Source organism: Camelina sativa, chromosome 14 (genome assembly GCF_030686135.1).
Source record: "Camelina sativa cultivar CO46 ecotype springtype chromosome 14, ASM3068613v1".
NCBI classification, from domain to species: Eukaryota; Viridiplantae; Streptophyta; class Magnoliopsida; order Brassicales; family Brassicaceae; genus Camelina; species Camelina sativa.
The window spans coordinates 9,101,366-9,126,419 of record NC_141893.1 but is presented as its reverse complement, the minus strand read 5'-3'; the positions used below and the strand labels follow the sequence as shown (position 1 = coordinate 9,126,419).

The 25,054-nt window shown below is 37.4% G+C and overlaps 4 protein-coding genes across 6 annotated transcripts; 3 read left to right on the top strand and 1 right to left on the bottom strand.

The window, feature by feature from the left end:
- Positions 1-4,927: 4,927 nt before the first annotated feature.
- Positions 4,928-13,484, top strand: LOC104740792 (DExH-box ATP-dependent RNA helicase DExH12). Its single transcript, XM_010461488.3, has 5 exons — positions 4,928-5,139; positions 5,321-8,277; positions 9,008-9,397; positions 9,500-12,694; positions 13,166-13,484. Exons 2-4 carry the CDS (start codon positions 5,338-5,340, stop codon positions 12,680-12,682), a joined length of 6,513 nt encoding a protein of 2,170 aa, XP_010459790.2. The 5' UTR covers positions 4,928-5,139; positions 5,321-5,337; the 3' UTR covers positions 12,683-12,694; positions 13,166-13,484.
- A 121-nt stretch (positions 13,485-13,605) lies between these two features.
- On the top strand, positions 13,606-18,307 carry LOC104740791 (pyrophosphate--fructose 6-phosphate 1-phosphotransferase subunit alpha 1). 2 transcript variants are annotated; one of them, XM_010461487.3, is made up of 19 exons: positions 13,606-14,067; positions 14,468-14,640; positions 14,741-14,853; positions 14,985-15,059; positions 15,150-15,263; positions 15,345-15,412; positions 15,534-15,617; positions 15,744-15,797; positions 15,986-16,066; positions 16,175-16,268; positions 16,367-16,440; positions 16,564-16,674; positions 16,767-16,811; positions 16,903-16,959; positions 17,047-17,151; positions 17,220-17,336; positions 17,434-17,543; positions 17,643-17,808; positions 17,901-18,307. In XM_010461487.3, the coding sequence occupies exons 1-19, from the start codon at positions 13,978-13,980 to the stop codon at positions 18,012-18,014; spliced, it is 1,845 nt and encodes a 614-aa protein (XP_010459789.1). In that variant the 5' UTR covers positions 13,606-13,977; the 3' UTR covers positions 18,015-18,307. The 2 variants fall into 2 exon arrangements, with proteins under 2 accessions (XP_010459789.1, XP_087339285.1); XM_087483159.1 differs by lacking the exon at positions 16,767-16,811 and having other exon boundaries at positions 13,765-14,067; positions 16,564-16,672; positions 16,919-16,959.
- A 395-nt stretch (positions 18,308-18,702) lies between these two features.
- LOC104740790 (protein PIN-LIKES 1) lies at positions 18,703-23,390 on the bottom strand. 2 transcript variants are annotated; one of them, XM_087482927.1, is made up of 12 exons: positions 23,314-23,390; positions 22,946-23,142; positions 22,664-22,830; positions 22,503-22,562; positions 22,275-22,399; positions 22,067-22,188; positions 21,837-21,971; positions 21,651-21,743; positions 21,451-21,551; positions 21,324-21,376; positions 21,055-21,240; positions 18,703-20,970 (listed from the first exon to the last, which is right to left on the bottom strand). In XM_087482927.1, the coding sequence occupies exons 3-12, from the start codon at positions 22,684-22,686 to the stop codon at positions 20,846-20,848; spliced, it is 1,023 nt and encodes a 340-aa protein (XP_087339053.1). In that variant the 5' UTR covers positions 22,687-22,830; positions 22,946-23,142; positions 23,314-23,390; the 3' UTR covers positions 18,703-20,845. The 2 variants fall into 2 exon arrangements, with proteins under 2 accessions (XP_087339053.1, XP_019091651.2); XM_019236106.2 differs by lacking the exon at positions 23,314-23,390 and having other exon boundaries at positions 20,763-20,970; positions 22,503-22,582.
- Positions 18,758-20,779, top strand: LOC104740789 (cyclin-dependent kinase B2-2-like). The gene is made up of 8 exons (XM_087482928.1): positions 18,758-19,057; positions 19,296-19,437; positions 19,520-19,581; positions 19,685-19,796; positions 19,929-20,022; positions 20,116-20,185; positions 20,273-20,411; positions 20,500-20,779. Exons 1-8 carry the CDS (start codon positions 18,807-18,809, stop codon positions 20,593-20,595), a joined length of 966 nt encoding a protein of 321 aa, XP_087339054.1. The 5' UTR covers positions 18,758-18,806; the 3' UTR covers positions 20,596-20,779.
- Positions 23,391-25,054: the final 1,664 nt, after the last annotated feature.

Sequence of the window (25,054 nt, the reverse complement as noted above, 5' to 3'; positions counted from 1 at the left end):
AAAAAACTTAATTTAATTACCAAACTTACTTGAAATTACTTAAACCATAATAATAAAGGATCCTAAGCGATTAACAGATCATCGTTCATGGTCTCTATCCTGAAGATGAGAATTTTTCTTTTTCAACCTATTAACCGAAAATGACGTGATTACAAATGTCGGTTTCGGTGGTATGATTGATGATGATTCAATACAATACAAGACACCATTATATATTAGCTAATGACGTTTCTCTTTTGTTGTCTACGTATTTTAGTTTTCGCCGTTTGATTTATTTTAGATCTATCTACTACTACTGTATAGTTTGACGAAAATTAATTTATGCACGTAGATAGAATTGGAAAACACGTTAATACGCTACACGACTTTTTTTTTGGTAGTCGCCATTAGTTTGGTAGCACTAGATCGAACAATTAAAGTGAGTAGCTGGTAAAACTAATTAACAATACACCAACTTGATGAATTACACAATTCGCCAAAGAGACAGCTAGCTATAAGAAATAAAAACATCAATAAATCAAACTAATTGACTATAGATGCCGCAACACGAGCTACATCGTCTCTATCAATTATCGATTAAGAGTAAATAACGTTAACGTATGTCATACTGTATTAACTTTTCATCTATGCTTTTATAGGTATATGTTAACTCAATTTTATCACCTCTACATGTTGTTTTTAGTGATTTTCTTTTCTTGTTTTTTTTGAATTTTGTATATATTTAGGTCATGCGTGCAGCGATGAGAGGTGAACTTTAGGTTGGTGGGATGTCACGATTAGCTACATCTTTTGACCCTATCAATTTTATTTAGCGGTTCTTATGACATGGAAATTCACGTATTCGTGATATGAAAAGTGGTACATTTTTGTCACTTTTGTCTCTATATAAATCATAGGTATGTAATTTATACCCTAGAATATTCTTATGTATATATATCTCCAATGATTTTTGCTGTTAACAATTATACATTGTAACGCATTTAAATCTCGTGGCAGTTAAGTGATGGTTTTCACATCAATTGTTACTTGTAATCATTAACGATGGTAAATGACAATCGGCAGAGGCTACTTAATTATAATAAGTTAATAACATACAGCGGTTAAATATTTTTGGTAAGAAAAAAAAAACAGCATAGCCATTGTTATTTTGTTTGGAAAAAGGTCATTGTTATGTTATGTTATGTTTATTTTGTATTGAATAAAAAAAAGTGCATGTTATTAATATCTTGGAATTAAGTACACCAGTTTTGTCATAAATATCTCCGGCAAAGCTTTAAAGATAATGGAGCCACACTATGTCACATGATCAATGGCCAAATGCTCTAACCCGCACTAGGTCTAGGTGCTCACCTATATACATGTATGTTTTAAAACGGAATTTAGGAGAACGAGTGCTTACCAAAATGTTTTTTTTTTTAATTATTATATATGCATTAATTGCCTTAAACGGAAAAAATAATATTGTTGGTAATGGTTAGTATAGTTTTAAAATATTAAACTCTTAAAAACATAATTTTAGTATGGATACTCCGTATATATATCTAAGGGTACGTGGTTATAGAGAAAAAAAAAACTGAATGACTATATTTGCACTTTATCGTGCATTCAGCATCGAATATTAGACATTAGGCTAGTTACAATGGAGCTGTTGAATCTTTTTTTCAACAGCTTAATGCTTACAACAAGGGTGTTGAATAAAAAAGAAAATCTAGGTGGATTGATCTGAGTTGAATGCAAATGATGTGGAGTTTCCAGTGACATGTGTCAGCTGGTGATTATTGGAAGGAAGGGTGAGAGAAATTTTTTTTTTTTACCGACATAATTTGTTTTTTTTTTAATCTGTTGTTTTCCCATTGGCTATCCAGATTTTTGTGTTTTTTTTATCTCCTCTCAATTATTTATACTCAATTATTTGGTTGTAATCAATTTTTTTTAAAAAAGAAATTTATATCAAAATTCATAATTTTAAAAAATCTATATATAGAGACTATTTTCGTTTCATTTGGACATAAAAAAAAACTTCATTTCTCACTATATGTCAATTAGGTGCGTGCTAGATGTCAATTACGTGATTCAAATGTCCATTATGAATTGCAAACAGATCTAGTCAAACACATATGGGCAAAATTCGGAATGTTCCGTGATTAAAGAGGTTTTAAAATTTCTGTGTGTGATTTAAGTTAAGATGATTGTACTAATTACGTTATGTACGTTTTATTAGTTGTATTGTGTGTTTGTATTTTCCGAATTTGAAGTTTGTGTAATTTTATTTGTTTTAATAATAATAATTTTTATTTTTGTTATATTAAAATATTAGCTAAAAATATAAAATTCAATTTAAAAAATAATAATGTAACTTTTATTAATTTTATATTATTATAAATGTGTTGTTATCAAATTAAGTAAAAATAAAAATATAAAATGAAAATAGTGGGGTAAGGTATTAAATTCTATTAAACAAAATTATTGAAGAGGTTAAAATTGAGTTAGGTGTTGAATGATTAGGTGGAAGAAAAAGAAAATGATGTGGAATATTAAAAGTTGAGGTGGAGGGTGTTGAATAATGAAACCATTGTACATAGTCTTAGACATAAATACAAAATTGAAGCTATAGTTACGTGGATTTCCACACATGGCCTTTTCAGGACATTTTGAATTTCCACGTCTCAATATTTCACACGCTTACATTCGTGAGTTTATTTATTCGATTACTCTTTTGTTTGTTTGTCACCATTCTCTGTATTTCATTATAAGAGTACGTATATAATAGAGTAAACGAAAGTGAAAAAAATCTAGTCTAAAACTTCCACACACGAGTTTTAATGATAGTCGATAGAGTGAGTTTTTTCCTATAGTCGTTGCATGTTGTGTATAATTGATTGATGTGTATAATTCACATATCAATTATACGTGTATAATGGTAGATTTGTTTGTTGATTCAATATACGTGTTGATGTGTATTATATGCATATAATTGATGTTTTTTTGTTATAAAAACTATATTATCTCTGAGATCAATAGATCTCTTATAGAGTTTTTGACAAAACAGATAAATAAATAATACTATATAAGTTTTGGATACCATTTTCTTCGCCTGCCCAGTATTTCACATGATAACACATGAGCTCTTCGTCTCATATGCATGTGCCTCTCCTTTTACTAATCTAGGTTTGTATTCAAAGTAATCAGTCCACCATGTCACTGCCACATTTTAAAGTCTTCCCATTTCTTTTTTTTTTCATTATTACACACAAGTTATATTTGTCAGCGATGATTAATGTGAGGTATTAATATTCTTATAGCGAAGTTTCTGTGGGATATATGAGGTCCATTCGGTCCAACCTGTTTGACCAGTTTTGCAGCGTTTTTTAAATAAAAATAATAAAACATAAACCATTTAAAGGCAAGCATACAGTAACAAATATTTATTTATCTCATATGAGTTAAAATAATTTGATCTACATAAAATTAATGTTTTGGATATAATTTTTTTTTTTAGTTTTGGAATTGAAAGTTTAATGTTTTGAAAAGAAAACAATTTTTGACAATAAATAACAATTACAATAGATGAATTCACTTATACACATGATTTACATAAATACATATTTATTAGAATTAAAGACTTCATCTATTGTAGATCAATATTCCAAATTGTCTATATTACTGACTTCATCTATTGTAGATCAATTCTCCAATAGATAAATTGTCTATATTACTATCAAAATGAAAATGATCTATATTCAAAAATTCTAATATTTTTATGAACAAGTTCTGTGAACCGTATATATATATATATAATATTTATATGATCATTAATTTATGTTATAAATGAGAACTTGCATTTACATAATAATTCTAAAATCTTTTTTCGAATTTTGTTCATTTTCACATTAACTTAAGTTGAGATCAGAAAATTTATAGTGTTAAATAATTATAGTAGTCATATTCTAATCCATATATCGATCCACATCCAAAGATTTCAAGGTTATACATTCAAGATTCCAATTAAATGTAAAATTGTGTCAAATATTAGGAGAAAAAATTAAAGTGAGGAGAGCAAAAAGTGATAAACGTATGCATGTTAAAGACTGAATTATCCATCCGAGTCTACGTAGTGTGCTACATTTGAACCCAAAAAAAAAAATCTATCGTACTGCATTTTGTTTGTATTCATCACTAGTTCTAGATACTGAACAAATGATGCACAACTTGTAGCCTGGTACCATCTCTAAGAACCGCAGAAAACATGCAAGCTCAAAAATAGTGAGCTCGGTCGATTGGCTGAAATCCTGGATGTTGTGTTTACGAAACCTCTTATGGAAAACCCTATCAATATCTAGATCGTATCTCCAGCTTAGGAAACTCTGATAGACGGATTCACTGTGTAACAGTTCGTCAATAACAATTCTGAATTGTTTGCAGACACGCCGTAAGACAAGAATGTCTTGAGCACATACTCTTGAAAATATCTGCATCTAGAGATCAATTGGGAGAAAAGAGAGTGGGTCAGCTTCTGCAATTCCAGCAGATTGTGTAACCTGAAAAATAGCCAGCAATGAGAGCTCATGTGCCTCTCCTTTTACTAATCTAAGATTGTATTCAAAGTAACCCAATCCACCATGTCACTGTCACATTTTAAAGTCTTCCCATTCCTTTTTTTTTCATTATTACACACACATTATATTTGTCAGCGATGATTAATGTGAGGTATTCCATATTTATATATTTCACAATTTTAATTCTTATAATGAAGTTTTTGTGGAGGAGGAGACTAGAGAGAGTGTGATAAACAACTAAAAAAAACACTTGCATTTATTCACTTCTGACCACCGTCTTATTGCGTTGGGCTTATGGAGTATGCACAGGCCCAGCCCAATAATAAAGCTATGTAGGGGTCGGTTTCGTTATCGCATCCATAGTTTAAAACGGCGTCGTTGAGGGGTTGTCACCTTAAGGCGGTTGCTCGCTTATAGCAAAGTGTTGGCGCAGTCGAGTGTCTCTCATATAGATCGATTTGTTAGGAGATAGAGAAGGACGCGAGAAGGGGGAAAGCTGAATCATCTCCCACTAGGGTTTCTGCTAGTAGATTCTTTTTCGTTGCAGCGAGTCGAGCTAAGAAGAGACTCCGTAGCTGTTTCCGTAAGTGTTTTTCTCTCTCTTTGTTTACTCGATTTGGGGTGGGTTTATTAGGGTTTATCATCTGCGTTCTTGGGGAGTTTCTTCGTTTCACTTTTGGTTTTATTTCGGGTAATTTCTTATATTCGAGGTGGTTGACATTGTTGTCTGTTTCTCTGTTTGATTTGATTTTTTTTTTTTTTAGGTTTAACGGATTTGGTGATGGCGAACTTGGGAGGCGGTGCGGAAGCACATGCCAGGTTCAAGCAGTACGAGTACAGAGCCAACTCTAGTCTGGTGTTAACCACTGATAATCGTCCTCGGGATACACATGAGCCTACGGGAGAACCGGAAACTCTGTGGGGGAGAATTGATCCGAGGAATTTTGGTGACCGTGTTGCTAGGGGAAGGCCTCAGGAGCTGGAGGATAAGCTTAAGAAGTCTAAGAAGAAGGAACGCGATGTTGTAGATGATACTGCTAATGTTCGGCAGAGTAAGAGGCGTCGTCTTAGGGAAGAGAGCGTGCTTACTGATACTGATGATGCAGTTTATCAGCCCAAGACTAAAGAGACGAGGGCTGCTTATGAGGCCATGCTTAGTCTTATTCAGCAGCAGTTGGGTGGGCAACCTCTTAATATTGTTAGTGGTGCTGCGGATGAGATTTTGGCCGTCCTCAAGAACGAAACATTTAAAAACCCTGAGAAAAAGATGGAGATCGAGAAGTTGCTCAACAAAATTAAAGACCAGGAGTTTGATCAGCTTGTTAGCATTGGGAAGTTGATCACTGATTTTCAAGAGGGTGGTGATTCTGGTGGTGGTAAGGCGAATGACGATGAGGGGCTTGATGATGATTTGGGCGTCGCTGTTGAATTTGAGGAGAATGAAGAAGATGATGAGGATAGTGATCCTGATATGGTTCAAGATGAAGATGATGAGGAGGATGAAGAGCCTACCAGAACTGGAGGTATGCAGGTTGGTGCAGGATTAAATGACGATGATGCAGGAGATGCAAATGAGGGCACAAATCTTAATGTTCAAGACATAGATGCATATTGGCTCCAGAGAAAGATATCTCAAGCATATGAACAGCAGATTGATCCACAACAATGCCAAGTACTCGCAGAAGAGCTTCTTAAGATACTCGCTGAAGGAGATGATAGGGATGTTGAGAACAAGCTGCTTGTGCACCTTCAGTTTGACAAGTTTAGCCTTGTTAAATTTCTGCTGCGGAACCGTCTTAAAGTTGTGTGGTGCACTCGGTTGGCTAGGGCAGAAGACCAGGAAGAGAGGAATCGAATTGAGGAGGAGATGAGGGGGTTGGGCCCAGAGTTGACAGCAATTGTGGAGCAGCTGCATGCAACAAGAGCAACAGCGAAAGAGAGGGAGGAGAATCTGCAAAAAAGTATTAACGAAGAAGCTCGACGTTTGAGGGATGAAACTGGTGGAGATGGAGGCAGAGGCAGGAGAGATGTTGCTGATAGAGATTTAGAGAGTGGTTGGGTGAAGGGTCAGCGTCAGATGCTGGACTTGGAGAGTTTGGCTTTTGACCAAGGTGGTCTCCTGATGGCGAATAAGAAGTGTGACCTCCCTCCTGGCTCTTACAGAAGTCATGGCAAAGGATATGATGAAGTCCATGTGCCATGGGTTTCTAAAAAGGTGGATATCAATGAGAAGCTTGTGAAGATTACCGAAATGCCTGGCTGGGCCCAACCTGCTTTTAAGGGAATGCAACAGTTGAACAGGGTTCAGAGCAAAGTGTATGAGACTGCACTTTTTAAGGCAGAGAACATTCTTCTTTGTGCTCCAACTGGTGCGGGGAAGACCAATGTTGCTATGCTTACGATACTACAGCAACTTGAAATGAATAGGAATGAAGATGGAACTTATAACCATGGAGATTACAAAATTGTCTATGTTGCACCCATGAAAGCCCTTGTTGCTGAAGTTGTAGGTAATTTGTCTAATCGTCTGAAGGATTATGGAGTTACTGTGAGAGAACTCAGTGGGGATCAGTCCCTAACCGGGAAAGAAATTGAAGAGACTCAGATAATTGTTACCACACCAGAGAAGTGGGATATCATCACTAGGAAGTCTGGAGATCGAACTTATACTCAGCTTGTGAGACTTCTTATAATCGATGAAATTCATCTCCTTCATGATAATCGAGGTCCTGTGCTTGAAAGCATTGTTGCTAGGACTCTTAGGCAAATTGAAACCACGAAAGAGAATATTCGTCTGGTGGGTTTATCTGCTACACTGCCAAATTATGAAGACGTGGCCTTATTTTTGCGGGTTGATCTTAAGAAAGGTTTGTTTAAATTTGACCGCAGCTACAGACCCGTGCCTCTCCATCAGCAGTATATTGGAATCAGTGTGAAAAAACCGTTGCAGCGGTTCCAACTGATGAATGATCTGTGTTATCAGAAAGTATTGGCTGGTGCTGGAAAGCACCAGGTCCTTATTTTTGTTCATTCGAGGAAGGAAACAGCAAAAACTGCAAGAGCAATACGGGACACGGCAATGGCGAACGATACCGTCAGCAGATTCTTGAAAGAAGATAGTGTAAGTCGTGAAGTTCTTCAGAGTCAGGTTGAGATTGTTAAGAATAATGAGCTGAAAGATATTCTGCCATACGGTTTTGCAATTCATCATGCTGGGTTAACAAGGAGTGATCGTGAGATTGTTGAAGATCTTTTTGCTCAGGGGCATGTGCAAGTCCTGGTTTCCACAGCAACTCTCGCATGGGGTGTGAATTTGCCTGCACATACAGTTATTATAAAAGGAACCCAAGTGTATAATCCTGAGAAAGGGGCGTGGATGGAGCTGAGTCCTCTAGATGTTATGCAGATGCTTGGCCGTGCTGGAAGACCTCAGTATGATCAACATGGGGAGGGTATAATTATCACCGGCTACAGCGAGCTGCAGTATTATCTTTCTTTGATGAATGAGCAACTTCCTATTGAAAGCCAGTTTATTTCTAAACTTGCTGATCAGCTTAATGCTGAAATTGTGCTTGGAACCGTTCAGAATGCTAGAGAGGCTTGCCATTGGCTTGGTTATACGTATTTATATATCCGTATGGTTCGTAATCCAACGCTGTATGGCTTAGCGCCTGATGCACTTGCAAAAGACGTAGTGTTGGAGGAAAGAAGAGCTGACCTGGTACGTACTTTTTTCATCTGCATAATTTGAGTTTTCGAAATCTATTGTCATCATATCATTTGTTTATTGTTACATGCCCATAAATATATGCCTACTATCTGGAACTTTCACATGGCCACTATATACAATCCATGATTAACTGTGCATGTTTATTGTTACATGGCCACTATATACAATCCATGATTAACTGTGCATGTTTTTTCTCACTGCTCTGAAAGTTACTTTTATTTACGTAGTATTCTTAGTGACGAGTTTCTAATGCTCTGTGCGTTTGTTTTTCATATAGTATCATTGCCCATAAATATCATGCCTCGCATTAGTAACTTTGCCACTGTCCACTATATGCAATCCATGATTAACTGTTGGGATCACTTGTTCGTTCACCATGTTGATTACTAATATAGTATCATTAATTGCTGTTTGAGTATTTTGAATGATGATGTATCTGATTATTTAACGTTATTGCTCTGTAAGTTGCATTTTATTTTATCAAATAAATTCCTAATGGTGATCTCATTTTCTAGTACTCTGAAAATTACGTTTATTATTTGATATCATTTTCCATAAATATTGTTCATAGCATCAGTAGCTTTCTCAACATGCATGCCATGATGAATTGTTGGATCCTTGTGATTGCCTTGTCCTCTTCAAGTTGTTCTTAAGTTACTTTTATTAATTATTCTTAACGGCCAGCTGTGTCTAATGCTTGATTGAATTGTTGTTTTTGCAGATACATTCGGCTGCTACTATCTTGGACAAAAACAACTTGGTTAAGTATGACAGGAAAAGTGGGTACTTCCAAGTTACAGATTTGGGACGCATTGCTAGCTACTATTACATAACCCATGGGACAATAGCTACGTACAATGAGCATTTGAAGCCAACAATGGGTGATATAGATCTCTATCGTCTGTTCTCACTGAGTGAGGAGTTCAAGTATGTGACTGTTCGGCAAGATGAAAAGATGGAACTGGCGAAACTTTTGGATCGTGTCCCGATTCCGATCAAGGAAACTTTGGAGGAGCCCAGTGCAAAGATAAATGTATTGCTGCAGGCATATATTTCACAGCTAAAGCTTGAGGGTCTTTCTTTGACATCTGATATGGTCTACATTACTCAGGTTTGTTCCATACTTTCTACTCTCGTCTCTTCTAGTTACATTGATAAATTTGATGTATCTAGTGTTTGGTCCTCATATGTCGTTTCTTTCTGTCATGTTTAGAGTGCTGGACGTCTTGTGCGAGCTCTTTACGAAATTGTATTGAAGCGGGGATGGGCTCAACTGGCAGAGAAGGCTCTGAACTTGTCTAAAATGGTTGGGAAGAGGATGTGGAGTGTCCAGACACCCCTTCGTCAGTTTCATGGAATTCCTAATGATATTTTGATGAAGTTGGAGAAGAAGGATTTGGTGTGGGAGAGATACTATGATCTATCCGCACAGGAGCTAGGAGAGCTTATTCGTAGTCCTAAGATGGGCAGGCCGCTTCACAGGTTCATCCACCAGTTCCCAAAACTGACTCTTTCTGCACATGTTCAGCCTATAACTCGCACTGTTCTGAAGGTGGAGCTCACAGTTACACCTGATTTCTTGTGGGACGAGAAAATTCATAAATATGTTGAGCCGTTCTGGATAATTGTGGAAGACAATGATGGTGAAAAGATCCTTCATCACGAGTATTTTATTTTGAAGAAGCAGTATGTTGATGAGGATCACACTTTGAGCTTCACTGTGCCAATCTTTGAACCACTACCACCTCAGTATTTTGTCCGAGTGGTTTCAGACAAGTGGCTTGGCTCTCAGACTGTGTTGCCTGTATCTTTCAGGCATCTTATTCTTCCAGAAAAGTATCCACCTCCGACGGAACTACTGGACTTGCAGCCCCTCCCAGTGACGGCGCTAAGGAATCCAAATTATGAGAGACTCTATCAGGATTTCAAGCATTTTAATCCAGTGCAGACGCAGGTCTTTACTGTTTTGTATAACACAAGCGACAATGTGTTGGTTGCTGCTCCAACGGGAAGTGGGAAAACTATTTGTGCGGAGTTTGCTATTTTAAGGAATCATCAAGAAGGGCCTGCTACAATGCGTGTTGTTTATATTGCGCCGCTCGAGGCTATTGCCAAGGAGCAGTTTCGTATCTGGGAGAAGAAGTTTGGGAAGGGTCTTGGTTTACGGGTTGTTGAGCTAACTGGGGAGACTGCATTGGATATTAAGCTGCTTGAGAAAGGTCAGATAATCGTAAGTACTCCTGAGAAATGGGATGCTCTTTCCCGCAGGTGGAAACAGAGAAAATTCGTTCAACAGGTTAGCCTTTTCATCGTCGATGAACTCCATCTAATTGGAGGTCTAGGTGGTCCAGTGTTGGAGGTAATCGTCTCCAGAATGAGATATATTTCAAGTCAGGTCAATAACAAGATCAGGATTGTTGCGTTATCCACTTCCCTTGCAAATGCGAAGGATCTTGGGGAGTGGATTGGGGCCAGTTCCCACGGCCTTTTCAACTTCCCTCCCGGAGTCCGTCCTGTCCCTCTGGAGATTCACATTCAGGGAGTGGATATTTCTAGTTTTGAAGCCAGGATGCAGGCGATGACCAAGCCAACCTACACTGCCATAGTCCAGCACGCCAAGAACAAGAAGCCGGCTATTGTTTTCGTCCCAACCCGTAAACATGTCCGCTTGACTGCTGTGGATCTGATGGCTTATTCTCACATGGATAACCCGCAGAGTCCTGACTTTCTGTTAGGGAATCTGGAAGAACTGGATCCTTTTGTTAGCCAAATCCGCGAGGAAACACTGAATAAGACACTGCGCCATGGTATTGGGTACTTGCATGAGGGTTTAAGCAGTCTGGATCAGGAGATTGTGACACAGCTCTTTGAAGCTGGACGGATACAGGCTTGTGTGATGAGCAGTTCATTGTGTTGGGGCACTCCATTATCTGCGCATTTGGTGGTCGTAATGGGGACACAGTATTACGATGGGAGGGAAAATTCACATTCTGATTATCCCGTCCATGATCTGCTTCAGATGATGGGGCGTGCTAGCCGACCTCTTCTTGACAATGCTGGGAAGTGTGTGATCTTTTGTCACGCACCGCAGAAGGAGTATTACAAGAAATTTTTGTACGAAGCCTTCCCTGTGGAAAGTAATCTCCAGCATTTCTTGCATGATAATTTCAACGCAGAAGTGGTTGCTGGGGTTATAGAAAACAAGCAAGATGCCGTGGATTATCTTACATGGACTTTCATGTACAGGAGGCTTCCCCAGAACCCGAACTACTACAATCTCCAAGGTGTTAGCCACAGGCATTTGTCTGATCACCTATCAGAGCTGGTTGAGAACACCTTGTCTAATCTTGAAGCCAGTAAATGCATTGAGATAGAGGATGAGATGGAACTCTCTCCTCTTAACCTTGGTATGATTGCATCCTATTATTACATCAGTTATACCACCATTGAGCGCTTCAGTTCTCTGTTGTCATCTAAAACCAAGATGAAGGGTCTTCTTGAGATCTTGACATCAGCTTCGGAGTATGACATGATCCCTATACGGCCTGGCGAAGAGGAGACTGTTCGGAGACTAATCAATCACCAGAGGTTCTCTTTTGAAAACCCAAAATGCACAGACCCTCATGTGAAGGCAAACGCGCTTCTCCAGGCGCATTTCTCAAGGCAAAACATTGGCGGGAACTTGGCAATGGATCAGCGTGATGTCCTTTTATCTGCAACTAGACTTCTTCAAGCTATGGTCGATGTGATATCAAGCAATGGCTGGCTGAATCTTGCTCTGCTAGCTATGGAAGTAAGCCAGATGGTGACTCAAGGCATGTGGGAGCGGGACTCCATGCTTCTGCAGCTCCCTCACTTTACAAAGGACTTGGCCAAGAGGTGCCAGGAGAACCCGGGGAGAAACATTGAAACCGTATTTGATCTTGTGGAGATGGAGGACGAAGAACGCCAAGAGCTTCTCAATATGTCAGACGTGCAGCTTCTAGACATTGCCAGATTCTGCAACCGCTTCCCAAACATCGACCTTACTTACGAGGTTGTTGACAGTGAAGAGGTGACCCCAGGGAAAGAGGTTACATTGCAAGTGATGGTTGAGAGAGACATGGAGGGGAGGACAGAAGTGGGAGCTGTGGATTCACTCAGGTATCCCAAGACCAAAGAAGAAGGATGGTGGCTGGTCGTGGGAGACACCAAGACGAATCAGTTGCTGGCAATCAAGCGTGTCTCATTGCAACGGAAAGCGAAGGTGAAGCTGGATTTCACAGTACCGACTGAACCAGGAGAGAAGTCATACACACTATACTTCATGTGCGACTCTTACTTGGGCTGTGACCAAGAGTACTCTTTCTCTGTTGATGTCAAAGGAGCTGGCCCTGGAGATCACATGGAAGAATGATTTGTTATTCAGGTTAGTTCCACAGTTTTCTGGTCATAATTTTCGGATTTAGGTTCGGTATCTGGTTCTGCTTTGTGCATTGACCGACTCGCTTCATCTTTTGTGTGAATTTTATTAGGTGTGAGTAATCTGTTCGTCCATCTGCTTCTTCTGTTTTCTTTTTGCCTGAGCTATCATTAGGTTTGTGCAAGTAGGACTGCATATTGTGCATAATATATGATGATGACCTACCTACTATTGTGAAATAGTAGGTCAAGTAGTGAACAATGTGATTATATTTGAATAATTAGTCAAGTAGTGAAGATGTTGAGTGTTGACCAGCAAATTGCTAGAAATCTGTCTAATTGGATAATGATTTGATGTGTGCATCACTGCTATTATGTGTCTCATAAATCTCATATGCTGTGCCTTACAAATAATTGATTAAAAGAATTTGTATTTGAAGATCCAGAAAATGACACAAAATTTCTGTTATATTTGCAGGCATATATGCTCTGATTCTGGAGAGTGGGTAAACTTGTCTTCCAAATAGCCTACGGTACCACCGTCTGAGGGTCTCTGCAGTCTGAAGTTTCTGAAGAATAGATATTATATATGAAGGTGTAATAATCGTTGTTCTGGTCTTTTGTTTGACCTTTCGTAAGTACTACTACGATTAGCCAGTGCTGAAATTTTTACTCAATACTATGCCATGCATCGAGTTTTTAGACCTATGTATGGTGTGACTTGTTACTGGTTTTGTCAAAACTAATATGAGTTTATGACACTATGGAAGCTGAGATTGCTTAAGAGAATTTTTAAATGCAGCAGTGTTCATTTGTAACATATGAGTTTTTGAGACTTGCGAGTCAGCTTAAAATCAAAATTGAGTAAAAAGGTTGTAATATACATAATGGGATACTTTATGTCCCTTTTGGTAGTTTACCGATCACAACCAAAAAAATAAATGTCCAAACAGCAGAGTGGGAAAAGGAAACAGTCGGGTAATATGTTGGTAACTTTTATCGGAGATCCAATGGTCCTCTCGTAAATAGTGGAGATGAAGCAGGGACAAATAAGAGAGAGAAGAGGATAGATTCAGAGTCTAAATAAAATCTGAAAAAGAAGACGAGAGGGAGACCCAAAGAAAGAAAGAAACGGGTGTGTTTGGTTGGTGGTATATTCTTCTTCCTCAGTCCTCCTCACTATATATTTTGAAGTTAAAAGGAAGAAAACAAAGTCTCTCACTCTAGTCTCAAAGTCTCTCACACACCAAACCAAACCAAACACACTTGTTCCACATAAAACCTAACGCCATGGATTCAGATTTTGGAATCCCAAGAGAACTCTCCCCTCTTCAGCAACTCCGATCTCAGTATAAATCCGACCTTCCTCCTTGTCTCCAGGTCCCTTCTTCTTCTTCTTCTTCTTCTTCTTCTTCTTCTACTTCTCCCTCCACAGATCTACTCCTTCCTTAGTTCCTTCCCATTGTATATATCTTGTTCCAATCATTGGATCTATTTGAAGACTTACGTTTACTTTCTTTCACTACTGGTCTGGTAGTATTGCTATTAGTACATGGAACTATCCACCTTGTTTTTTTTTTTTGTTTATATATCTTTAAATTCGAGCAACTTACAGTATTGGTGCTGCTTAGCTTAACCAGATCTGATTTCTATATTGTAATGCTCTCCGATCTGTTTTATTTTTCGGATCCCTATGTTTTGATTTTACAGTCAGTCTTCTTAGACTTCTTCTCTATCACTCATTTTTTTTCTTATTCTGCTTTATGTCTCCGTTTCTCAGGGGACTACTGTCCGCGTCGAGCTTGGTGATGGAACCACTGTTGCAGAGGCTGCTGATTCCCACACCATGGCTCGTGCTTTCCCGCATACCTTAGGCCAGCCTTTGGCTCACTTCCTCAGGGAAACTGCTCAAGTCACTGATGCTCACATCATTACCGAGCTTCCATCTGTTAGGTCTGTGAATCTGTTTCCACTCCGTGTTTATGTTTGGATTCACCTTTATCAGGAGGAAGTTGTATTCATCCTCCTAAGCTAGCTCCTTTTTCTACTGTAGAGTTGGAATTGTGTTTTGTGGAAGGCAAGCTCCAGGTGGACACAATGTGATCTGGGGTCTTTTCGAGGCTCTCAAAGTGCACAACTCAAATAGCACTTTGCTTGGTTTTTTGGGTAATGTTTTGTTACCTTCTGAGATATTGCATCATTTGCTATTAGAGTTTTCTAATTTTTGCATTACCATTCATCCACTGTTTCTAGTTAGAATAGATTTTAAGTAAAACTTGTTTGTTACCTGATAATAGGTGGTTCCGAAGGTCTATTTGCACAAAAGACTTTGGAGATCACAGATGATATACTCCAGACTTACAAAAACCAAGGTAGGTTGTTAAATTAATGATGAAGGCATTGCCGTCATATGTAGAATCCTGTTCATTACTTTATCTTGGTGTTAAAATGTATGTTGTAAGGTGGTTATGATTTGCTTGGAAGAACCAAGGATCAGATCAAAACAACTGAGCAGGTTAACGCTGCACTCAAAGCTTGCACGGATTTGAAGTTAGATGGCCTTGTTATCATTGGAGGTACCTAGCCTTTTTATTTACATTCATTGAAAGTTTTGTCGTAGATTTTTACTAAACCAAGAATTTATATGCATTTTGAAGGTGTAACATCAAACACAGATGCAGCTCATCTTGCTGAATTTTTCGTTGAAGCAAAATGCTCAACTAAGGTCCCAATTTTTTTTTTCCGATACTTTTATTTTAAGTTCCTTTATAAACGCTCTGGTAATTCAATTGCATGTGCCAATGGAAAAACCTATTTGATACTATAAGTTGCCTATAAAATTCCAGGTTGTTGGTGCTCCAGTTACTACAAATGGAGATCTCAAGAATCAGTTTGTGGAGACAAACGTAGGTTTTGACACCATATGCAAGGTAAATGTAAACTTTAACCTTCCGGTTACTTTTGTAGCTATTGCAGCCAACATGTTGCCGTTTTCCTCGTAGGTCTTTACAGAAACTATATGTTATTGTTGGCTAATGATATTTTACGTCATACAGGTGAATTCACAGCTAATTAGCAATGCCTGCACTGATGCTCTCTCTGCAGAGAAGGTAAATGCTATTTCTTGTTTAATTTTATATTGTAAGAGATCGGGATTATTTTGGCTAACTGCAGTTTGTCATCTTTATATTCTGATAAGAAGATAAATTCGATGAAGGATGTAATCTATTACAAAGTGAACAATCCTAACTTGTATTCTTTATGATTCTGATATTAAGTTTACTTTATATTTTGACAGTATTATTATTTCATCCGTCTCATGGGTCGGAAGCACTCTCATGTTGCTCTTGAGTGTACACTTCAGTCTCATCCAAACATGGTCAGTATTTTTTTTTCTTCTGTTTTCAAACAGAGACAATATATTTTCATGGTATGCTTGTGTCTCCAGATTTTCTAAACATGGTTTCTAAACACGAAATGGTCTCAGGTGATATTGGGTGAGGAGGTTGCAGCATCGAAGCTCACAATTTTTGACATTGCGAAACAGATCTGTGATGCTGTTCAAGCAAGAGCAGTAGAAGGTCTGAATACAAAAGTCAAGAATATCTAAATATGATTGTGCAATCATGTATCCAAATGTTCCACTGACTCTAGTGCTATATAAATTTGTTTGCATCAGACAAGAACCATGGAGTCATCCTCATTCCCGAAGGGATCATAGAGAGTATTCCTGAAGTCTATGCTTTGTTAAAGGTAATTATTTGATAGTTGTAGCCATCTGTATTTACCATTTGAAGCAATTTTTCTTCTTTCACCAACACCAAGATGGGCTTTTTATTATATACCTTCTCTAAGTTTGACATTTTTGTGATGTAGGAAATTCACGGGCTCCTTAGGCAGGGTGTAGCTGCTGATAAGATATCTACTCAGCTTTCACCTTGGTCATCTGCTTTGTTTGAGTTTCTTCCTCCATTCATTAAGAAACAGGTTATAATACTTTGACAAGAAACTTCTCTTTGTTTTTCTCCAAATCAAATGAGTATGAATGCTTACAAGATGGTCAATCTTTGTTGCTGCAGCTACTTCTCCGTCCTGAGTCTGATGATTCTGCTCAGCTATCCCAGGTAAGAATAAAGAGGATAAAAATGTCCGAGCTAATATGATAAAAAAAATAAACGTAGGAATCCTAAATGCCCTTTTTGCTTTCTACTCCAGATTGAGACGGAGAAACTTCTTGCGTATCTTGTGGAGACTGAAATGAACAAGCGCTTGGTATGCTCCATGTTTTCTAAATGTTGAAGTCATTATTGGCATCAAGAAACATTATTGCCTGTGTAACTGAATCTGTGAACTTGACAGAAAGAAGGCATATACAAGGGAAAGAAGTTCAATGCCATATGTCACTTTTTTGGTTACCAAGCTCGTGGATCTCTTCCATCGAAATTCGACTGTGATTATGCCTACGTAAGTCACTAACTTAATAATTTTGGATGAATATTCACACTAACTATTGAATGGGAAAAATCATGCAGGTTCTTGGACATATATGTTACCACGTCCTTGCAGCTGGTCTGAATGGTTACATGGCAACTGTAACGAACCTGAAAAGTCCTGTAAACAAGTGGAAATGTGGTGCTGCACCTATTACAGTTGAGTTTTGTCTTCTTTTCTATCTAAAATATGGCAGTTTAAAAAGTTTCTTTATATACTAATTCCCCCATTCTTTATCTCTGGTATAACCTTTAGGCGATGATGACGGTGAAGCATTGGTCCCAAAATGCTAGTTCTACTTTAACTTCAATTGGTAGACCTGCAATTCATCCAGCTATGGTGGATTTGAAAGGCAAAGCATACGAGTAAGCCATCTATAACAAAGAACATGAACACACTAATTCACAAAGTTGCCTTTAAGCTTCTCAATTGTTATAGTGTTGATGGGGGTTTTTTTTTTGCAGCCTCTTGAGACAGAATGCACAGAAGTTCTTGATGGAAGATCTGTACAGAAACCCAGGACCGCTTCAGTACGATGGTCCTGGTGCGGACGCTAAAGCAGTGAGTCTCTGTGTTGAAGATCAAGATTACATGGGCCGTATCAAGAAGCTGCAGGAATATCTAGACCAGGTAAAAATATTTTTCTCTCGTGTGTTTTCTTTTGTTATCTTCTAATCTTCTTGGCCATATTCATAATCTTAACATTTTTGGGGGTCGGTCAGGTGAGGAAGATAGTGAAACCAGGATGTTCTCAAGACGTATTGAAGGCAGCACTGAGTGTGATGGCTTCGGTGACTGATGTTCTTACTACTATTTCTTCAACTGGTGGTCAATAGTTTGATTAAAACGCAAGAGTCAAAACTCTTGTGATCAATTCTCTGATGAGCTTTGCATAAACACTTTCTAATCCCACACGTCGTGTTTGTTGTTCTCTTCTTTTTTTTGTTTTCTTTTCAGATGTAATAACTTTTGTTGTAATTTTTTAAGTTGTTCACTTTGGATAGAGATAAAAGGTTTTGGATTATAAATGTTCACTATTAAGTGTTTTTAAAAAAAAATGATAATTTGGCATGCATGCTTGAACACAAACTGATTAAGAAAATAATTAAAATTGAAGAGTTGAATTGAGTATATATATTAGTTATACAGGGTCGGACATTTACTAACGAATTCATAAAAGTGTAATCAATGAAATTCTTATTTAGTTTTAAGTACATATAAGACTAAAGAAGAATATAACATATGATTCAGAAAAGCTAGCCAACTTCAACAACATAATTTTGTGTTTACGTAACATCTTAATGTTTTTTTTTTGTAAAAAAAATATAGAAAAGTAAATGAAAAAAATGAGGAAAACAAATTATCGACATTTCCATGTCACATTTTAAAAAACTTTTTTTTTTTTTTTTTTTTTTTTAAATCATTAGTGTGTGTGTGGGTGTGACGCTCCGGTTTTGAATTTTGAACTATAATCATAATCATATATATATATATATATAACCGTTGTAAAATTTAGGGAAATAATAATAATAAATATCTCCTTCCTTATTTATAACCATTTCTCTCTTCTTCTTCCCCCAAACAAAAGCTGAGAGTTCTTGATCGATTTGATTGAGAGAGAGAGAGAGATGGAGAACAACAACAATGGAGGAGGAGGAGGAGTGAAACCTGCAGTTTCAGCGATGGAATCATTCGAGAAGCTTGAGAAAGTAGGCGAAGGTACTTACGGGAAAGTGTACAGAGCGAGAGAGAAAGCAACAGGGATGATCGTTGCTTTGAAGAAGACCCGTCTCCATGAGGATGAAGAAGGCGTTCCTCCCACTACTCTTCGCGAGATCTCCATCTTGCGCATGCTCGCTCGTGACCCCCACATCGTCAGGTTTGTAATTGTATCTTCCTCCTCTCTCTTTCTAGGGTTTGTTATTTTAGGACCCAATTTTGGATTTCTAGGGTTTACTCCAGATTCATTTCAGGACTCTCTATTTCTATATCTTAGTTTCAATTCTTTTGCTAGTTTTGAGATCAAATGGGTTCTTCAATTGTGATTAAAAAAATGTCAAAAGTGGAACCTTTTGTGTGTTTTGATCTTAGTTTGTATCTTCTTCGTCTTCGACCAGGTTGATGGATGTTAAGCAAGGAATAAACAAAGAAGGGAAAACTGTACTCTACCTTGTTTTCGAGTATGTTGACACTGATCTCAAGAAATTCATCAGAAGCTTTCGTCAAGCTGGACAGAACATTCCTCAGAACACTGTCAAGGTTTTTGATTTTTTTTTTTACCTTCTCTCTTGTTCTGTGCGATAAGCAATCCCCTATAAGCTAAATGTCCCTTGAATTGCAGAGCTTGATGTACCAGTTATGCAAAGGCATGGCTTTTTGCCATGGTCATGGAGTGTTGCACAGGTACAATATTGTCTTTGTTCTTTTGAGAGAACAATCAACGCCTTTGAGTAAAACCTATTTCGAGATGGATCAGTGATCTTACTTTCTCTTGGTTTCGTTACAGGGATCTTAAGCCTCACAATCTCTTGATGGACCGGAATACAATGACCCTTAAAATAGCTGATCTTGGATTAGCCAGAGCCTTCACTCTCCCAATGAAAAAGTATACACATGAGGTATAATATAAGTCTTTGTTTGATATAACATTAGTCCTGTTTCCATAATAGTGTTTTAAAATCCTGTCTTAGTTTGTCTTGGGTTGTAACTAATGATGTTTCTACTCCCATGATCGATTCACTTTGCAACAGATTCTAACTCTATGGTACAGAGCTCCAGAAGTCCTTCTCGGAGCAACCCATTACTCAACTGCAGTAGATATGTGGTCTGTTGGCTGCATTTTTGGTACTAATTCTTCTCCTTTAGTTCCATTGGTTTTCACTTCAATGTGAATACTGCAAGAACTAACAGTTACATTGGTTTCTTTTTTATTTGTAGCTGAACTCGTGACCAAGCAAGCAATTTTTGCTGGAGACTCTGAGCTCCAACAGCTCCTCCGTATTTTCAGGCAAGTCTTTGTGTTCTTCTTCACCTTTCTCTAAGCACATAGACATGACGTTCGCATACTCACTTGCTTTTTCTCGTGGAAATTCAGGTTGCTGGGAACACCAAACGAAGAAGTGTGGCCTGGTGTGAGCACACTCAAGGATTGGCATGAATACCCACAATGGAAACCGTTGAGTCTCTCCACAGCTGTTCCAAACCTCGATGAGGCCGGACTTGATCTCTTATCTGTAAGTCCCCAATGTCTAACATGTACACCTCTCAGACAATCACCCAGGCCCATAGCTGATAGTAATATGCTTTTTTCTTTGTGCACAGAAAATGCTGGAGTACGAGCCAGCAAAACGAATCTCAGCTAAGAAGGCTATGGAGCATCCTTACTTCGATGATCTACCTGACAAGTCTTCTCTCTGAGGCTCTTTTAATGAACTCTCAATAGGATATTTTGTTCCATCTTTATCTTTGCTTCTCTCAAGCATTTTTCTGCTTTCTTAGGATGATTGAAGTTTTAATATTCCCTTTTGATTGGGTCTCTGTTCCCAATTGTATTACCCCACCAAACCTTTTTAACAATGAAAGAATACATCAATTGCTCTAATATTTCAAATTAGCGAGTTTTGCAAATGTTGCCCGTTTGTGTATGTGCGTGTGTGCGTGTGTGTGTTCAGGCTACAAGCCACATAAAGAATGTTGGCCAGACAGTGAGAGAAACCGAAGCCAAAGCATAAGACCAGAATAGAATCACAGAGCATTCGCTTTCTCCTGACCCAAATAGTTGAGTGATTGTACCTGCCAAAAGGTCAAGAGTGAGTGAGTCTATGAGAAAGACAGTATGCGTGTTTTTGTAGTAACTTTTGAGCCTGAAGAACGAACCAAGATTCATTGCGGGTGGAACGACATACTGAAGCAGAAGAATAAACTGGTAGAGCGGTTCAGATGTAACCAAACCAAAGTGGTGAGCTCCTTGTACTATTAAAACACCTAATATTGGCAGTAAAAGGTAACGCACAACCACCACCCCTAAGATAACTGACTTTTGCATTCCTGAACCTCTCAGACCTGTGATAATTGAAAGAGAGCAAAGATATAAGGTTTTGTCTTTTGAAAATAAGTTTTTGCCGCTATGACTCTTTTTTATTTACCTTTGAGAAGGTTTCCTCCTACAACCAGAGTCAGAAGAGGAATTGCACCATCCCTTCAAGAAATTAAGCTACTCAAGTAAGCATTGATTATGACAGACGAGTAAGAAATTAATATGTTGTAGAATACCCCAATAAAGATACTGAGTCCTCAATCACTCTGAGTGGAGCTGTGTTGCCAACTAGTAGCTTCCTTAGTATAGGATTTAACCCAACTGCAAGCGCGACAAGCTAAAGAGAAGGCGGATTAGTTGCTCTTTTGAATACTCACAATAGTATATACATACAGAAGATAGTACTCTTTTGAATCAAGGGAACATTGAAACAAACCGCTGCAATAGTTGAAGGAGCAAATATTGTTCGTAGATTGATTCTCTCTGCTGCAGAACACACTCTTTGCTTGACCTTGCTCCATGTCCCAACCTTGTCACATATACATGGCTCTCAAAACTCAGTAAGTTGAAGCAACAAATACTCACAAGAGAATACAAAAGGAAAAGGTCTGACTGAGATCACCTGTTCCGCAACTTCAACTTTGGGAGAAATCAGTGGCATTGTAGATGAGGTACTGTTTATTGCGGTTTCTCCAGCTGGGTGTGCTAGCATCCGCATAAGATTGTATACATAAGTCCATATGTAAATGGCTCCAATCTGATACACATCAAAAGAACTTTTTGACTTCTATTGGCATTTAAAACATCCAGTATAATAAACCTTTTGTAGGGAAGCATAAGATGGTGACATACCGCCATTGAGAGTGCAATATAACCAAGTCCATATTTCTCACAACTCTCTGAATCTCCAAAAGGGCTTCCCTTTTCATTACATATAGCTGGGATGATAATGAGTGGCATGTTTCCCAAATTCCCTGTTGGATTTGTACAGTTCCATCACTGATTGATTAGATAAATTCATGTATATGAAACAAGTTTAGTAGGATGACATTAAAGTTACCAGCAGCACAGCAACCAACAATGATGCCACGAAGATGCGAAGGAGGTTTAGTGATTTTGATAACAATCCAACCAAGAAACGAACCAATGATGAATGTTAACAACACATTGATTGGCATAAACCACCTGAAAGTGCATGCCCCATCAAAAACTAAAGATTTCAAGATTCACATGTCATTGTTAGCACTAAGCAGAAAAGAAAGATCAATTCTCTGAATCAAGAACTTACATTTTCACCATGCTTTCGTACGTAATAGTAGAAGCCAAACTGCTTGCAACAAGTGAAGGACTAAACACATAGAAAACTATCTGTTACGTAAAAAAGAAACTCAGAAGAGACCTCTCATAATCGTTTCGATGTCGTGACGAATAAATAATAAAAAAACTGACGTTGTTGAGATGTTTTCTAGCATCTTGATTGAGAATGTTAACTCGATCCATAGCCAAGTAAAATCCGATTCCTGTTATCATCAGAATCTTTGCAACTGGTATCGACGAGGTTATGAACAGATCCAACAGCCTCATTGTTATCGATCGTCGCTTGTGATCTGATGATACTAAATACCAAAACAAAATGCTTTTAACAGAAATCAAATTACGAAAAAGCATTCGAATCGTGTTTTCAATCTTTAGAGAAAGAAACGATGATTGATGATGATGATTATAACTTACGGAATTGAAACAATTGGAGAAATCGAAAGGGAATAAAGATCGATCGTGTTCTTCTCTCAAGCTAAGAAACAGAGTATCAAAACGTAAAATCCAAAAGATGTTTAAGAGAAGATGAGAAACTTGGGAGTGGTAGTGGTTCTCTCGCACGCTTTGTTTTGCATGGCCTCTCTCCGGTTATAGTTTTATTAGTTAGTTAACTACCACAAAAAAGTAATATAGTATTCCGTTATTTATGATATCAAAATAATTTATAACATTGTGAGTGAAATCAAGTTCTAATTTCTTGAAGTGTTTTTGTTTTAAGACGCCCATGCTATTGCCGTGTTATATATAACAAAAATCATAGAAAACCTCACTTAAAAACATACAAGCATTAAAAAAGATGAGCTATCAACTTCAGTATCATGTATGTTTCGCAAGTTTTTATTTCAGTGAGAATTGTGGTAACATTGAAGTAAATATATCTTATTATATAAAGTTGGATTTTGAAAGTTAGTCATTAACAAAATTTTGACATGTGTCAAGTTATCAATCAAGTTAATATTTAATAGAAACAATTTGATTACAAAATGGAGATAACAAAGTTTACAAAGTTTTTTAAATAATTATATGGAGATAATATATATGGAAATATCTATTTCATAAAATTCAAAATTATAATATTATTTACTTATTTTTAATTTTAAATTATTAATTCTACAAAAAAATAGAAAAAAGGAATAAAGAAAATATACAGTTAATTATTAATTCTGGATTTTGTAAATACTCACTTCTATATAAACATAGATCCTCTCACATTTAAAAAATCTATTCAAAAACACAGCTTTCAACTTTGTTTAATTGGGTTATTTTTTTAATGGGAAGGTAAGAAAATAACCAAAAAAAGGTAAGATTAATATGTTGACAAAATTTTCTCATACTTTCTCTTTTTTCAGTTTGGAATATGTAAGATTAATATGTTGACCCATAAAAAAGATTAACATATTTTTTTTTTTCTAATACTATATTTTAAAATTTATTGTAGTATTTTTAGACTGTTTTATTTAATTTATATTTTTATCTTTGAATTATTTGGGCTTCATATATTACCGTGCTTATAATTTTCTATTGTTTCTTTAATTATGTCAAATTAATTTTCTTTTAATTTCTCAATTTTGATTGGTTGGTTATAAACCCTTCTTTTTTTTGCAAACATAATTGTTACCCATTCAATCCCAAAGATAGATAACGAGTAGAAGCTCATCAACCTAATGGATAGATAAAATAGGCTAATCAAATACAATCTTACAACAAACGTAGATAGATAGAATAGAAACACATAAATCGTTGTTGATAGATCCATAGGAGCCCAAAAAGACTGTGACACCCTGGTTTGCGGAAAGGTTTAAAATAATTGATTTGGCCACATATATCACCAAAATGCAATTAGTTTTCTGGTCAAGGGTCCTGAGAGAACGTTATGATGGGTGACCTTCATGGAAATGATTGTCGGAACTGTGCGAGTGAGGACAAAACACAGGAAAAAGATCCCTGACGTAACAAACTGGCCATCGAATTTGAGTGGGTTCACGGGCTGGGAATAGATGTTGGGCTCACTAATCAAGGTGGCGGTTGAGGCGTTACAAAGACAGAGGCTACATCATGGTGTGTCAAAGACACTTCCACAAATATATTGCGAAATTTAACATTAATTACTATCAAAAGATTTTTTGACGTTACAAAAAAGTTTTTAATTTTATTGGTTGTCGGAACAAGTCATTTTGAGATAGCAAAAATACGTAAACATGTTCTCTCCACACAGGAGGAGGGAAGAGCCAAGGTTCTCTCTGTGGTTGATGTTTGGGCAAAAATAATCGATTCATTTAGTGACTACGGAAAACAAGAAATAGAAGTTGAATAGTCGTTTTATTGATCAAAGTCTCGAGCTCAAATACAAGAATTCAAGGAACAACGAATCAATCTATAATCCCTAGCCGCGTTCTAGATTTGAGTCGTGTGTCTTGTGTTCTAGGTCTCTTTTTTTGCTCTCGATCCCCCCTCTCGTGGAGGCCGCTCTGCTTTTTATATAGAGATCTCTTTATCCTAATCCCTTAGGATATGGCTTGGGCT

Bases quoted from the DNA above. Each gene is read 5' to 3' on its own strand.
- LOC104740792 (XM_010461488.3), top strand. From the start codon at position 5,338: ATGGCGAACTTGGGAGGCGGTGCGGAAGCACATGCCAGGTTCAAGCAG. The intron at 8,278-9,007 runs GTACGTACTTTT...TTGTTTTTGCAG, and splicing joins AGGAAAGAAGAGCTGACCTG to ATACATTCGGCTGCTACTAT. The intron at 9,398-9,499 runs GTTTGTTCCATA...TGTCATGTTTAG, and splicing joins ATATGGTCTACATTACTCAG to AGTGCTGGACGTCTTGTGCG.
- LOC104740791 (XM_010461487.3), top strand. From the start codon at position 13,978: ATGGATTCAGATTTTGGAATCCCAAGAGAACTCTCCCCTCTTCAGCAA. The intron at 14,068-14,467 runs GTCCCTTCTTCT...TCCGTTTCTCAG, and splicing joins ACCTTCCTCCTTGTCTCCAG to GGGACTACTGTCCGCGTCGA. The intron at 15,618-15,743 runs GTAAATGTAAAC...TACGTCATACAG, and splicing joins GTTTTGACACCATATGCAAG to GTGAATTCACAGCTAATTAG.
- LOC104740789 (XM_087482928.1), top strand. From the start codon at position 18,807: ATGGAGAACAACAACAATGGAGGAGGAGGAGGAGTGAAACCTGCAGTT. The intron at 19,438-19,519 runs GTTTTTGATTTT...CTTGAATTGCAG, and splicing joins TTCCTCAGAACACTGTCAAG to AGCTTGATGTACCAGTTATG. The intron at 19,582-19,684 runs GTACAATATTGT...GTTTCGTTACAG, and splicing joins GGTCATGGAGTGTTGCACAG to GGATCTTAAGCCTCACAATC.
- LOC104740790 (XM_019236106.2), bottom strand. From the start codon at position 22,798: ATGAGGCTGTTGGATCTGTTCATAACCTCGTCGATACCAGTTGCAAAG. The intron at 21,552-21,650 runs GTTTGTTTCAAT...CCTTCTCTTTAG, and splicing joins CTCCTTCAACTATTGCAGCG to CTTGTCGCGCTTGCAGTTGG. The intron at 20,971-21,054 runs GTTCGTTCTTCA...ACCTTTTGGCAG, and splicing joins TCCACCCGCAATGAATCTTG to GTACAATCACTCAACTATTT.